We start from the raw sequence: 12,947 nt of genomic DNA, 5'->3' as shown, positions 1-12,947 counted from the left end.
TCTGAGGAGTTTGTTGGATGTCCTCTCCACATCATTTGCATGACAGCAACTAACCAACCAAACCTATTGTAATTGTTTTTGTTCTTTTTGTCTTTTTCTACTTCATCGCGACAAATACCTAAGCGCTGTTTTTCCTGTTTCCTCGCACAACACCCTTCCTGCATAGTAGGCGTTTTGATTGTAAATCTAGAAGAGAAAGAGGGAGAGGAGAAGAGGAAGAGAGAAGACGGGAATTAACCTTGGTAGATCTCTTGAATCGTCAAGAATACTCATTATTCTGCATCCATAATCATAAGCAGTGTAAGGGTGCTTGTGTTGCCAATTTCTCGAGCTCAGATGAAGACCATAAACTCCCATCTAACATACGTTTAAGAGTCCACTCTTGCACATCCCCTATAGCATCTCCATCTTCTGGTGTGTATAAAGCACACATCCATACACCTAAACTTGTGTCAACCGCTCTATGTGGCGGTAAATCCGTAAATGTCAATTTTTTGATGCCAGCCTCCAGTTCAACGTCTGTAGACTCTATGAAAGTGATTTCTACTCTGGCTCCAACTTTTGCATTCCAGAGTTGTAGCCAGTCATCTTCGTCATCGCCAAAGTCTCTGCGTGAAAGGACGACGGTGTTTAAGAGCGGCATACGTGCTAAGGCGTCCATGAAGGTGGTATCGAAGACAGAGTTATAGAGAGCGAGATGTTTGAGTTTTGGCCAGTAGGAGGGGAAGAAGTCGGTAATTGTGTGATCTTCTTGATCTTCGTCATCATCATCGTTATCTTCATCCTCGTCCTCTTCGATCATGGGAATATGATTGAAAGCAGGGTTCCAATACGCAAGATACAGCTCATCTCTCACACTTGCAAATTCTTCCAATTCGACGAGTTTCACAAAACCTTGTCGTAGGAGTGGACGTAGGGTTTCTGTTCTGTCATCTTCGGGGTAGTGGGAGCGTAGTGGTATGTTTATTACTAGTCGTTTTAGATAAGGTCCTAGTATTGTGAATAACACCGTGATGTTCGTTACAATCTCCCTGTTGCGGATTGTCGGGCCTGAAAAGGGCGAGAGATAGAGGTTCCTTGGACATGAAAGAGGTATCGTAGAATTTGAGTGTGAGAGTGCTGTGACGAGGGAGCCTAGTCGCCATGGTGCGTCGATGTAGAGACAGTGGGTGTAGAGTAATTTTCTTGCTGTCTGAAAAGTAAACTTAGAGACTCTCGAGAGGGACAGCAATGTTTTCGTGCAGGAGTGTGATGCTGGATATGCAAGATAGTGAGGATCGGGTATCGTGAAGTGGATGATCTGGTCGAGAATCTCAAAAGGCAGATGCAGTAATTCGAGCTTCATGATGTCAGAGATGCTATAGCCTGAAGGCCCAGGACAAGCACAGAGACAGAGAACAAAGAGAGACGACTTGAAGTTATATGGAGACGAATCATATGTCCAAGAAATGCGGTGTCTCGGTTTAGAGCGTTGGAGGCGGCCTCGACGCTACAACTGTTGAAACTTTAATCCAGAAGATCTCGAAACTTGATATCGATCTTGAACCCCGCGGAGGCCGAGTCCGAGCATATAGAATACACAAGGTCGTACTCGAGTAATAGGACACTGTCCTGCTCGTGGTTGGTCGCGTCTCGGTCGCAGAGAGCAGGTGCAAAAGTACAGCTTTCTCTCACGCAGCTTCGATTGAGCAAGCACTCAAGAACAAGATTATCCGACGCAGTAGCCATCACAAATACTGTCAAGAACATCTTCGTACACAGATCTGATGGTGTAATGGGAAGAAGAGAACAATTAATTCTGGTCCGAGCTTCTACCTAACCGGACTTATTTCAGAACGAGGACATTATAGAGTGGGAATCGTGATGAGATATAGTCTTTCTGAACCAAGGCGTCCTTTACCTTCCTTCCCTGCTTCTTCAACTACAGGACCCAACTCCTGAGTGGCATTGATGTAACGACCGGTGAGTACCTTGTAGCGGGAATCGGCAGAGAGAGCAACCATAGTGTTGGCACATAATTCGGGTGTCTGGCGCTTGAAGTTGCCCATTTGTGATAGTAAGCCTTGCACGAAAGGATTCTGCATCTGATCCTTGTTGATGGCGTTCTCGGCAGCGCCGATCTGTGTGTCAACCATGCCGGGGTGTACGGAGAAGGACAGGACATTGGTGCCCTTTAGCTCTTCACTCAGACTTTCGTGGAACTTGGTGATGGCAGCTTTGGATGAAGAGTAGGCGCTCATGACAGGTATCGACATAGTGGCCACAGCGGAACTCGTGGTGAGAAGGACACCGGTATTACGCTTGAGCATTGACGGCAGTACTGCGCGGATCATGGACACTGGAGCGCGAACATTCACCTCGTATACACGCCACCAGATATCCAGATGCTCCTCTTCAGCATCAAAGGGACCGACACGGGTGATGCCCGCGTTGTTGACCAGAATGTCGACGGGTCCCAGCTCCTTCTCCACTTGAGCTACGATGCTCTGAGCGGCACCCTTGGTGGCTACATCGGCGACGATAGAGATTGCCTTGCCGCTGGCAGCTTCGATTTCGTCGACAAGAGTATGGAGATCGTGCTCACGACGGGCGACAACAGCGACCGAGGCGCCAGCGGCAGCGAATGCCTTGGATATGGAACGACCGAGACCGACGGATGAGCCCGTCACAACAACCTAGAGCATATGTCAGTCTGACCATCAGGCTTCGACGTGAGGATCATTGTCAACGGACCACTTTGCCGTCGAGCTTGCCAGCATACCTGGCTGGAGCAATGTCAGAATAGCTCTCGTGCGTGTTAGGTAGGGTAGTGGTGGGTAGAGTGGTGTTCGTGCTGGAAACCATGTTTGACGTTAGGTTGAGATTGCTTGGGTATGCAGTGTAGTCTGCCGTGCTGGCTGCCAGGGCCTTCTTATACTTGACCTTGCCATTATCTGATACAAACAGAGACACCAACTGCAGCTGACACTCAGGGTCAAACCATCAGAGTGGGGTTGGTAAAGTTAACCATTGCGTCGGCTTCAGCTCTGTTCTACCGACTTGCACGTTCCAATCCTTACTATTTGATATTGGTCTAATAATGACCGGACATGCCGACGATCTGATTGGCTATGTTGTGGACATGCGGACAGAACATCGAATCATTGCTGCCTGAGTCGACTGCTTTTCAGCATTGCCAAGGACTTGTGGTTGAAGCTGCTGCCTTGTAGTCGTTGAGGACGCAAGGGCTTCGACACACCGGGGGGAATGAGCCGAGATTATCCAGCGGACGAGATGAGTGGTGAGGTTTTGGAAGATAGATCTTCACGTCCCAGTGCGTTGTCGAACAGGAGACCGTCAGCGTGAAGGTCGTAAAGACTCAAAGCTGGAGGAAGCTGCCGAGCTCCGAGGGAGCGTACGCGGCCCACCGTTACGACGCCCCAGCCATCTTGTTTTCGTGAATGTACCGTCTTGACTTCAAACCCTCCTTCTCTGACTCACATAGTGTCGCTTGATGAAATAGCTGACGTGAACGAACGCATTCGAAGATTGACATTCTTGAGCTTAGAACGCGCTGCATTGAAAGTAGACAATTCAACGTAGAAGCCTCAAGACAACGTCAGGACAAACCTATGCAGCAAACCTCAAATTTCCAATCCACACCATGCTCGCCAAAATCAAGGATGAATTGGGCATCGATACGTTGCTCGCGGCCCCGAGAGATGTGTATATCATTCTCTTGACAAGAACTCTGCGCATGTTCGCTTACGGCTCGAGTACCCTAATCTTGGCCCTCCATCTCTCATCTCTTGACAACTCGGATACATTGATTGGCATTTTCATGTCATTGACACTCATCGGTGATGTCTTGATCTCTTTACTTCTTACTTTCGTCGCCGATTCGCTAGGCCGCCGCAAGATTCTTCTTGTGGGCTCTGTGACGATGGCACTCAGTGGTGTTGTCTTTGCTACTCAGACCAAATTCTGGATTCTATTGCTCGCCGCGGTCGTTGGAGTCATCTCTCCGAGTGGCAACGAAATTGGTCCTTTCCGTGCTGTGGAAGAGAGTACGCTGGCACATTTGATCCCAGCTGCACAACGCAGTGATGTTTTCGCTTGGTATGTCGTCGTTGGAACCTTCGGCACCAGTGTCGGTGCACTGCTTGGTGGTTGGCTTGTCACTGGTCTGGGTGCCGAAGGTGGCAACACCTTGGGCAGTTACCGTTTTATTTTCTGGTTGTATGCCTTGATCGGCTGCGTCAAGTCTGGCCTTACCTTTCTCCTCAGCGATGCTTGTGAGCTCGAGAGAGTTGTTCAGAAACAGAGTGCAGAAGTCGGCAATGCAGAGGAAGCCGAAACCTTTCTCGGTCAATCTCAATCGAATCAAGCACCGAAACCGTCAAGCAAATGGGCTTTCTCTCAGATCAGCCCTTCATCTCGTGCCACACTGCTCAAGCTCTCTGGTCTTTTCAGTATTGATAGTCTGGCTTCCGGCATGGCATCGATATCGCTAACCACCTACTTCCTCTCGGAAAAGTTCGGCTCAGCTCCATCTTCTCTAGGCACGATCATGGCCTTTGCCAGTCTGATGTCGAGTATTGGCAACATCGCCGCCAGCAGTGTTTCCAAAAGAATCGGTTTCATCCACACAATGGTGTTTACACACCTGCCTTCGGCCATCTTCCTCGCCATGATGCCTGCACCCAACTCACTAGCCTTGACCGTCTTTTTCATTGTGGCCAGAGCAACTCTTGCATCGATGGATCAAGCTCCTAAATCTGCCTTCCTCTCCGCAGTTGTGCAGCCATCTGAACGTACGGCAGTCATGGGCGCGCTGAATACCGTAAAGACAGCGGCACAGAGTGCAGGACCTCTACTCACGGGTGTGTTGGCACAGAACAAGCATTTCGGTGTTGCTTTTGTGATGGCTGGAATCATGAAGGCTGGATATGATTTGGGCCTTTTGTATTGGTTTGCTGAGAGTAAGATGAGGGGAGGTTCGGCTGATGAGGCTAGGGAGAGAGTGAGGCAGCAGGAAGATGAGGAGGGTCAGGAACTTAGATAATAGAACTTTTGTTGTTTCTAAGCTTGAGAATCCTTAATGCTGAAGTGCCTTATTTGGTCATATTGAGACAATACCATCTCCTTGATGTCTTTGTGAAGCTTATCAGGAAGCAATTAGGACGTATCTTACGACGGAGATAGATTATATGTTCTCATTTTATTTTCCTAGATTTATCCATCCTCTACAGCTTACTCTTGCCAGCCTTGATCAAATGCAAGTTGACTGGCGTGATAGCCTTGCCCTCTAGTAGAGCGCCCAATACGTTCTTGTAGCACAACTCCTCAAATCCAATATGCGTATCAATAGTACCTCCAGCCGTGTGAGCTGTCAGAGTCGCCTGCTTCAACCCACACAACTCCTTGTTAACATGCGGCTCATTCTCAAACACATCCAGTCCACAGGCACTCAGTTGCCCCGACTTCAACGCCTCCACAAGATCAGCTTCATTGACCAGAGGTCCACGAGCAATATTGATCAATCGACTTCCACGCTTGAACTTCTTGAACTTCTCAGCCGTAAACAATTGCTTGCCAGAAAATGGTGTTGCGACAATGATGCAGTCTGCAGCCCCCAACATCTCATCCAGAGTATCGTAGTAAGTCGCGCCTACAGCCTCTTCCACGCTCTTCGGTTTGCGGAAAAGATCGTGATAGGCGATCTTCATATTCAAGCCCAAGTATGCCTTTTGAGCAATTCTGTAACCGATGTTTCCAAGACCTACGATACCAAGGATACGACCACCGGGGTTTATGGCAGTGGTGGGGGAGTTTTTGTGAGCGTCGAAGAGCTGGTCGGGGTCGCCTGAGCGAGCGGCGATTTGAGACCAAGCGAGGTTACGGAATGTGGAGATGATAAGGAAGAGAGCGGAGTCGGCTACGGAGTCTGAAGATGCTGCTGCGCCGTTGCAGTAGATGATACCTGATAGGATCTCCGCGTCAACACAATGTTTCAGAAGTCAGAAGAAGAGGAGCGTTTCTTACCCCTCTCGGCAAGGATATCAGTGTCTACCCAATCAAAGCCTGCACCAGCGGACGCATACACTTTGACACTTTCAGGAAGCAGAGAGATTAATTCTCTATCCGTTCTTCCCATCTCACCGCCAGTGTTCCAGAATGGTCGTAGCATTGCGACAAAGTTACCCCATCTCTTCTCTTTCAATGCTTTGAGGAATTCAGGACGTTCACGTTCTGCAGCTGAGGGTTGGATGACTGTAAAATGAGTTTCGAGCTTCTTGTATAGATCCGCGTGCCAGCGAGGTGGGTCGCCGAGATGAAGAATAGTAGGCTTAGATGCCATTCTTGATTGAATTTTAGATGTGCTGTGAAGTGGCTTATGGTGATGCGGACTGCAGGATGGATGAAAAAGTTGAAGAGTAAGTCCAAAAGAATAGTGATTACACCTACATGGCGGGTAATGCTAGCTATATGTCTGGACTACACTTCCGAAACGTACAATGTAAACAGCCGAGATGCGATGTCAGAAAAGGAAAGATGGGAGGCATCGGTGTCGGCAATTGAAGTTCAATAGCCGACATTTGCTGTTTTTGTGGGGTCATCTGTCGTATGGGGTTTGTGTTTCCGAAGAGGCGATCTTTTGTGTTTGTCTTACGACAGGCTCATGTCAGGCGCGCAGAAAATACTTCCTCTTTGAGCCAGCATTCGGATTTGTACTCTGTGAGATGTAAGATCGAAGCCGGAGAGAGTTCGAAGCCTATGCTTGCTCCTCGTCTCAATATGTAGAAGCAACATGCATATTCCTGGTTGTGCGGCAATTGATGTACGCACCTGAGGTCTTCACAAAAATCAGTAGCGGAGACTCCACGGGTCTCGTACGGTCTTGAGATGGTACTGGAATGATAAAGATGGTTGATTTGTGTGGCTCCGTAGAGCACGTCGAGCCTCGCAGTTGGACAGATGATACCTATGTTTTTGAATGCCTTCCCAAATAACGCCAGCGCTGAAACAAAGCCGTTCATGCTCGTGGAGATTATTTGGCAATAACCATCTCCCTGGCCGGACGTTCGTATTCGTACTCGATCTCCCTCTTGGGGCCCTTTGAGCCAGTCTTCTTCTTCGATTTCGTGTCTGCTGCAGGTCTCTTGCGCTTCTTGAGGTCTGCAAGCTTCTTGGCCAGTTCCTTGTCGTCCTCTCCAGATGCGCTGTCGCCATCCTCGTCATCGTCCTCGTCTTCCTCGTCGTCGTCTGAGTCGGCCTCTTTTTCGCTGCCGAGCCAGTCTTCCAGGTCGTCCATGTCGTCGTCGCTCTCCTCGATGTCACTGACGTACTCGACGTCGGGACCTTCCTCCTCTTGCTCGTATTCGTACTCCTCCTCATCTTCCTCGTCGATACCCTCGTCGAGATCCTCATCACGTGTGGCCTCGCCACCACGCTCCAGAGTGCGCATGACACGCTTCCAGATGTTCTCATCGACGTTGAGGGGTTGTTCACCGTAGGCACCGCTTCTCAGTCTCTCGACCAGCTCTCTCTCGATGGCACGCTCAATCTTGGCAGCCGATTCTGCCTTGCGTTCACGGGTTGCTTCTCTTCTGCGGATCTTGGGTGCAAGTCTGGGCACCAACTGTTCTCCGAGTCTCTCCTCCTCACGGGCCAGCTTCTGCATGCGCACTCTGACTTGTGTCAAGCGAGTGAGACGTTGCTTGTTCTTGTGGACCAGGAATTTGGGCCAGTACTTGAGGCGGTCGTCGACTTGCTCCAGGGCCTTTGAGTAGTTGCTGCTGAGACGAATCTTCTCCCACCACTTGCTGGGCATGTGTGCGCGCTCGATCGTCTTGATGTAGAGGTAGAGACGCTGTGTTTGCGGGTCGGCGCGGATGGTGGCATAGCGAGAGTTGGCAAGAGGGCATGATTGACGATTGCAGAGACCAGTGACATTGTGTTCGTTGCGACAGAAGTTTTGCTCCTTTGTGGTCCTAGAAGATACGATTAGTCAGGTCCAGAAGACTTGGTGCGCGCATGTGTCTTACTTGAGCTTAAAAGAACAGAACTGCTGGTTAATCACCTGCCAAACAATTTCGTCCGACGCCATCTTGTTGGTATTGATTTAATGATTCGTCTTGTTGTGATTAGAGAGACAAAGCCTGTAGCGATCGATGCGATATTCCAGAGATGTGAACGCACTACTCGAAGGTCGCTGATGCACAGTTGAAAGAATGGCCAAATCGAGTTCCAATCAACAAATCGCAAGCGCCCGGCGACTTTTTTCTGAGCAGAACTTGATTGCCCGCGTCGACCTTCTTGGCTGTTCACCGCCTTCGGTGCCGCCCGAGACTTCCACCCGAACAACCGCAATGGTCAGCAAAGCTCGCCTCCTGCTTTTCCATTTCTGCCACTACACAATTATTTAATGCAATAATTAAATGCTTGCGACGAATGAGGCTTGCCAGGAGCTCATTGTCTATTGCTACCAGCCGTCCATCATGTTTGCTACAGGCGGCTAAAATACTGCACTTGGCCCGTCCATCAGCCACAGCACTCACTTGCAACACTCACCGACTTGCTGCATCACCATTCTTCAAAGGCCCTATCGTCCTCGCAAGACCTCAGAGTAGTGCGCCACCATTTTCGACTAGATTCTATGGCGACCCTACAATATATGCCTTGTCCACCGCTCCCGGACGAGCTGCCATTGCCATCATTCGTATCTCCGGGCCGGCATGTAATGATATTTACCGCAGTCTCTGCCCTGGACAGAAGCCATTAAAGCCTCGCTATGCCGCTGTACGAACGCTCTACCGTCCTGGTGCTAAACCTTTGCCGGATAGTCTTCTGGATTCCAGCGCTCTGCTACTCTACTTTCCCTCTCCTAACACTGTGACTGGCGAGGACCTTCTTGAGCTTCATGTCCATGGAGGTACGGCTGTCGTTAGGGCTGTCTTGTCTGCCATCTCTCAATGTTCGCCCGTTCCTGGTGCTGTCCGATATGCTGAGGCCGGTGAATTTACTCGAAGAGCTTTTATGAACAATCGTCTGGATCTTACTCAAGTCGAGGCATTAGGAGACACACTCTCTGCAAACACTGAACAGCAACGCCGTCTGTCAGTTCGCGGAACGACAAACAACTTGTCGCTTCGCTATGAATCCTGGCGTCAAATGCTTCTCGCAGCACGAGGCGAGCTAGAAGCTTTGATAGACTTTTCCGAGGACCAACACTTTGACGAGTCGCCAGCTGAGCTAGCTTCTTCTGTCGCGGATCAAGTCCGAGATTTGGTGCTTCTGATTGATGCACATCGTCGGAATGCAATGCGCGGAGAATTGCTCCGAAATGGTATCGCCATCAGTCTCCTTGGTGCGCCCAATGCTGGCAAAAGCAGCCTTCTCAACCGCATCGTAGGTCGCGAAGCTGCCATTGTCAGTCAAGAAGCAGGTACTACACGTGATGTTGTTGAAGTTGGCATTGATCTTGGCGGCTATCTGTGCCGGCTAGGTGACACTGCCGGTTTACGAAGTGCTGTTCTTGCGACTGCTCAAGCCCGAAAAGAGCACATGCAAGAGAAAATCAGCATGATCGAAGAGGAAGGTATGAAACGAGCCAAACAGCGAGCCATCGAAAGTGATGTCGTGATTGTTGTTTTGTCTCTCGAGTTGGAAGGCAAAAGTGTCGTTCTTAAGCTGGACCAGGAGGTCATTGACACTGCTGCTGAACTCGCGGAGCAAAAATCGAACGTCTTGGTTGTGCTGAACAAGACTGACCTGCTTTCTGGTCATGCGTCTGAGCTTGAAAATTTCAGACGACAGGTCGCTGATACGTTGCCACATGTCAGACTCGAGAACATCTTCGCCATTTCTTGCAAATATGCAGAGTCCGTGACAGTGTCTGATGCCGGACACATCTCTACGTTCCTTTCTGGCCTCATCAGACAATTCGAGGACATGACATCGGCTGTTGCAGCAACAGATGATGATACCGATCCCTCTATCTGGCAGGAATCGTTGGGTGCAACTGAACGTCATCGTCTTCTCCTCGACGAATGTCAGTTTTACCTTGAGCAATTCCTCGGTCATGTAGAGGCTGGTACTCAAGACAGTGGCGACTCTGGCGTCGAAGAGATTGATGTCGACATTGTTCTTGCAGCAGAGAATCTCCGCGACGCTGCTAACTGCCTAGCTAGAATCACTGGCAAAGGTGAAGCAGGAGATGTGGAAGAAGTACTCGGTGTTGTCTTCGAAAAGTTCTGTGTCGGGAAATGAGGACTGAAGAAAATTCGATAAAGCAACTGTAATACTCCAATGGATGTACGAGGGATCTGCTTTGCCTAAGAACAATGATTTAGAACCGAGAAAGAGAATCAATTAATCTACACTATGCTTCCGAAACAATTGAGGAGAACACGTCTATCATCTACCCATCTCCCGGAGATGCTGAACCCGTCCGACGCGCTATTCAGAAGTTGTAACGGAAACAACACCGAAATCCCGATGACCGAAAAAACAACCAGACTCCTGGTAATGCAATTAATTCTATCCATGCCGTCAAAGACCCGATGCGTGTATGCCGAACAGAATGTATATCCTTCAAAACAAGAAAAAAAAGCGCCGTTTAATACTACCAGCGAACAATGAATCGCCAAACCAAACACCATGTATATGGAAGACTCTTGTCGACTCAGGACCAGCGCAAGCCGGGAATGTCGAAGGAGGATGTGCTAGGCTGATGCCTTAATTGTAACCGCCTCTGCCATCGTAGGTGCGGGCAGAGCGGACGGTCAAACTTGAAGGATTGCTCGGTCTGCTGATTCCACTGGTCTTGACGTCGCGATTGTAACCTCCTCGACCGAGAGAAGGTGTGGAGGAGCGGTTATAGCCACCACGGCCCATGATTGCTTGAATCTGCATGATCGGAGTTGTGGAATTATTGTTGATCTGGAGTTGAGATATTGTGGAGGTTGAAGTAGAGTGATGATTCTGATGTTCTGCTGAGCTTCGAATGTACGGTACTGATGATGGTGGTGGTGGTGATGAGAGAGAATTGAATAGAGAGATGGTTCCAGTGGTCATATATATCCCGTTCCCTCTGTCTAACATACCAACTCTGTATCACTGCAACGACAGTATCCAGATACCGGCATTCTTTTTTCGGTCAAGCACTGCCTTGCACCAGGCATCCCGACCAGTGAGCGTAACAAGAAAATGCTGTTTCTGTCTTCCATCCTACCCAGTCGTCCCCGAATCTCCCCTGCCGGATCAGCCCAGCGTCACATTCGAACGCTCACAGCCTCAGGTCTCCTCGACCCATCTGCCGAGAGAATTCTGGTTAACTGATAGCAGGACTCACTTGATAGGCTCCTTAAGTCAAGCACGGTACAAGTGCTTACTGGTACGAAAACATGCACTAATAGTTCTATATCGAGTGCATCTGATGGAAATGATCTCCCCATCGGATGTTGCAGAGAGTCAAGCTTTGTCTGTGCATCTTATGCCAGCTTCTCTTTGCGATGTTCGTCAGCCTCACACATATAAGGTACCTGACACTATCCCATTCGAGGGAAACTACAAAGATGGTGTTGACGATATTGTTCGGAAAGCTATGTTTGGGATCAAAAGGCACGGGTGAGTGCGCTCAGCCCTATGCAGGACGCACGTGGATGGTCGTCTGACATGCATAAGATCATCATCGTCGTCACTGGCTGACAGGCACCAACTGAGGTACGTACCTGCATCTTCTGGAAAGCTTGGCCGTCCGTGAATGCTAACTTCAAGCAACCCTAGAGAGTGACACGTCAAGCTTCCAAGGACAGGCACTTCTCGTGGGCTCAGGTACAAAGAGATCTCAGTGCGTCCATGCCACGATTAGGCATCCCGAGAGCAGGGTGCCCGGGTGGAGACGAGCAAAGTACATGTGGTAACATCAATACGCAGCCTATGCTAAGCAAATAAAGCGTGAGTATGACCTCAAGCGTTTTCTTCCATAACACGACGATTCGCAAATCTCTTCAGTCCGTATAACTTTTTGCGTGTTACCGCGTGAAGCTGTCGCTTTGTGTAATTCAAACAATACCAACAAGTGTAGATTGCAATGCCTTGCTGTGTCGTACTTCCTCCATCTAGAAGGTGAAGACCGGCCGATGCGAGTGTGCCGTCCCTGCTGCTCGGAGAGCAGGTTGGCGGAGAAGCCGAATCCCAGAGAGAAGTTACATATGCCGGGCCCTGTGAGCTAGTCACGACTCTCATTAGTCCTTCATACATGTCGGTCCAATAGTCTTGCACCTTGTGCAGCCAAAAGATGGTGATTGTGGTGTTGCGAGTGATATGATGAGCTATCAGCAGCAGCCGTAGAGCCATTGTTCCATATATTGTCAGGTGAGGTCTATGTGTTAGACAGTTGACGAGCCTGGTCGGACAAAGTAGGCACAACAAAGAAGAGCCAAACTCGAGCACATCTCTTCTGGAGTCATGCAAGTTGGTCCTAGTCAAGAATACTGTCGATAATTCGCGCTTGACGGATACAATGGAGTGTGCTCGGCTGTCCTGCCCAAGTTGAAAAGTCCTTTCGATGCACTCTGACCAACTTCACTAGGGTTGATTGCATTCAGGGTGCATAGACGTGAGCTGCTACATGACGAACCGGCCGTATACCCGTTTGCCGGCCTCCCATGCTGTGAATGGTCATATGGCGATGCTCAGGTCAGACTGTCAGTAATAGCCGTGACGGGGGCCATCATGCCTCGTATGGAGATGTCCGAGCTCGTCCCACGAAAATCCACATGGCAACTGAGAGGCAATCGGTCCTTCTCCGGATGTCCCGCATTTTGCTCCAACATACGGGGAAGCTGTCTCGGGTCGGGCTTTCCAAGTTTGCTAAGACTTCCTGCACCTGCTACCGGATATGACCGCAGACAGTCTTGTGCGTTCTCTTCGATAGTGGAGAAACAGGAACAGGAGCGAAG

The 12,947-nt window shown here is 49.6% G+C and overlaps 7 protein-coding genes across 7 annotated transcripts; 2 read left to right on the top strand and 5 right to left on the bottom strand.

Annotated features, from left to right (window-relative positions):
* Positions 1–12: 12 nt before the first annotated feature.
* AUEXF2481DRAFT_399802 (uncharacterized protein) lies at positions 13–1,594 on the bottom strand. The gene has a single exon (XM_013492285.1). It carries the CDS (start codon positions 1,343–1,345, stop codon positions 290–292), a length of 1,056 nt encoding a protein of 351 aa, XP_013347739.1. The 5' UTR covers positions 1,346–1,594; the 3' UTR covers positions 13–289.
* A 250-nt stretch (positions 1,595–1,844) lies between these two features.
* Positions 1,845–2,844, bottom strand: AUEXF2481DRAFT_1921 (uncharacterized protein; the record flags this gene model as incomplete). Its single annotated transcript, XM_013491780.1, has 2 exons — positions 1,845–2,675; positions 2,734–2,844. The coding sequence occupies 2 exons, from the start codon at positions 2,842–2,844 to the stop codon at positions 1,845–1,847; spliced, it is 942 nt and encodes a 313-aa protein (XP_013347234.1).
* A 409-nt stretch (positions 2,845–3,253) lies between these two features.
* AUEXF2481DRAFT_85946 (uncharacterized protein) lies at positions 3,254–5,203 on the top strand. The gene has a single exon (XM_013492168.1). It carries the CDS (start codon positions 3,644–3,646, stop codon positions 5,042–5,044), a length of 1,401 nt encoding a protein of 466 aa, XP_013347622.1. The 5' UTR covers positions 3,254–3,643; the 3' UTR covers positions 5,045–5,203.
* Positions 5,204–5,225: 22 nt separating this feature from the next.
* AUEXF2481DRAFT_1919 (uncharacterized protein) lies at positions 5,226–6,340 on the bottom strand (the record flags this gene model as incomplete). Its single annotated transcript, XM_013491779.1, has 2 exons — positions 5,226–5,962; positions 6,025–6,340. 2 exons carry the CDS (start codon positions 6,338–6,340, stop codon positions 5,226–5,228), a joined length of 1,053 nt encoding a protein of 350 aa, XP_013347233.1.
* A 690-nt stretch (positions 6,341–7,030) lies between these two features.
* AUEXF2481DRAFT_1918 (uncharacterized protein) lies at positions 7,031–8,089 on the bottom strand (the record flags this gene model as incomplete). Its single annotated transcript, XM_013491778.1, has 2 exons — positions 7,031–7,973; positions 8,028–8,089. The coding sequence occupies 2 exons, from the start codon at positions 8,087–8,089 to the stop codon at positions 7,031–7,033; spliced, it is 1,005 nt and encodes a 334-aa protein (XP_013347232.1).
* A 301-nt stretch (positions 8,090–8,390) lies between these two features.
* On the top strand, positions 8,391–9,907 carry AUEXF2481DRAFT_36398 (uncharacterized protein). Its single transcript, XM_013492027.1, has 2 exons — positions 8,391–9,580; positions 9,825–9,907. Exons 1-2 carry the CDS (start codon positions 8,434–8,436, stop codon positions 9,869–9,871), a joined length of 1,194 nt encoding a protein of 397 aa, XP_013347481.1. The 5' UTR covers positions 8,391–8,433; the 3' UTR covers positions 9,872–9,907.
* A 507-nt stretch (positions 9,908–10,414) lies between these two features.
* Positions 10,415–11,424, bottom strand: AUEXF2481DRAFT_36396 (uncharacterized protein). Its single transcript, XM_013492026.1, has one exon. The coding sequence runs from the start codon at positions 11,056–11,058 to the stop codon at positions 10,720–10,722; it is 339 nt and encodes a 112-aa protein (XP_013347480.1). The 5' UTR covers positions 11,059–11,424; the 3' UTR covers positions 10,415–10,719.
* Positions 11,425–12,947: the final 1,523 nt, after the last annotated feature.

This window comes from Aureobasidium subglaciale, assembly GCF_000721755.1.
Source record: "Aureobasidium subglaciale EXF-2481 unplaced genomic scaffold scaffold_2, whole genome shotgun sequence".
Classification (NCBI taxonomy): domain Eukaryota; kingdom Fungi; phylum Ascomycota; class Dothideomycetes; order Dothideales; family Saccotheciaceae; genus Aureobasidium; species Aureobasidium subglaciale.
This window is presented reverse-complemented; position numbering and strand designations above follow the sequence as displayed.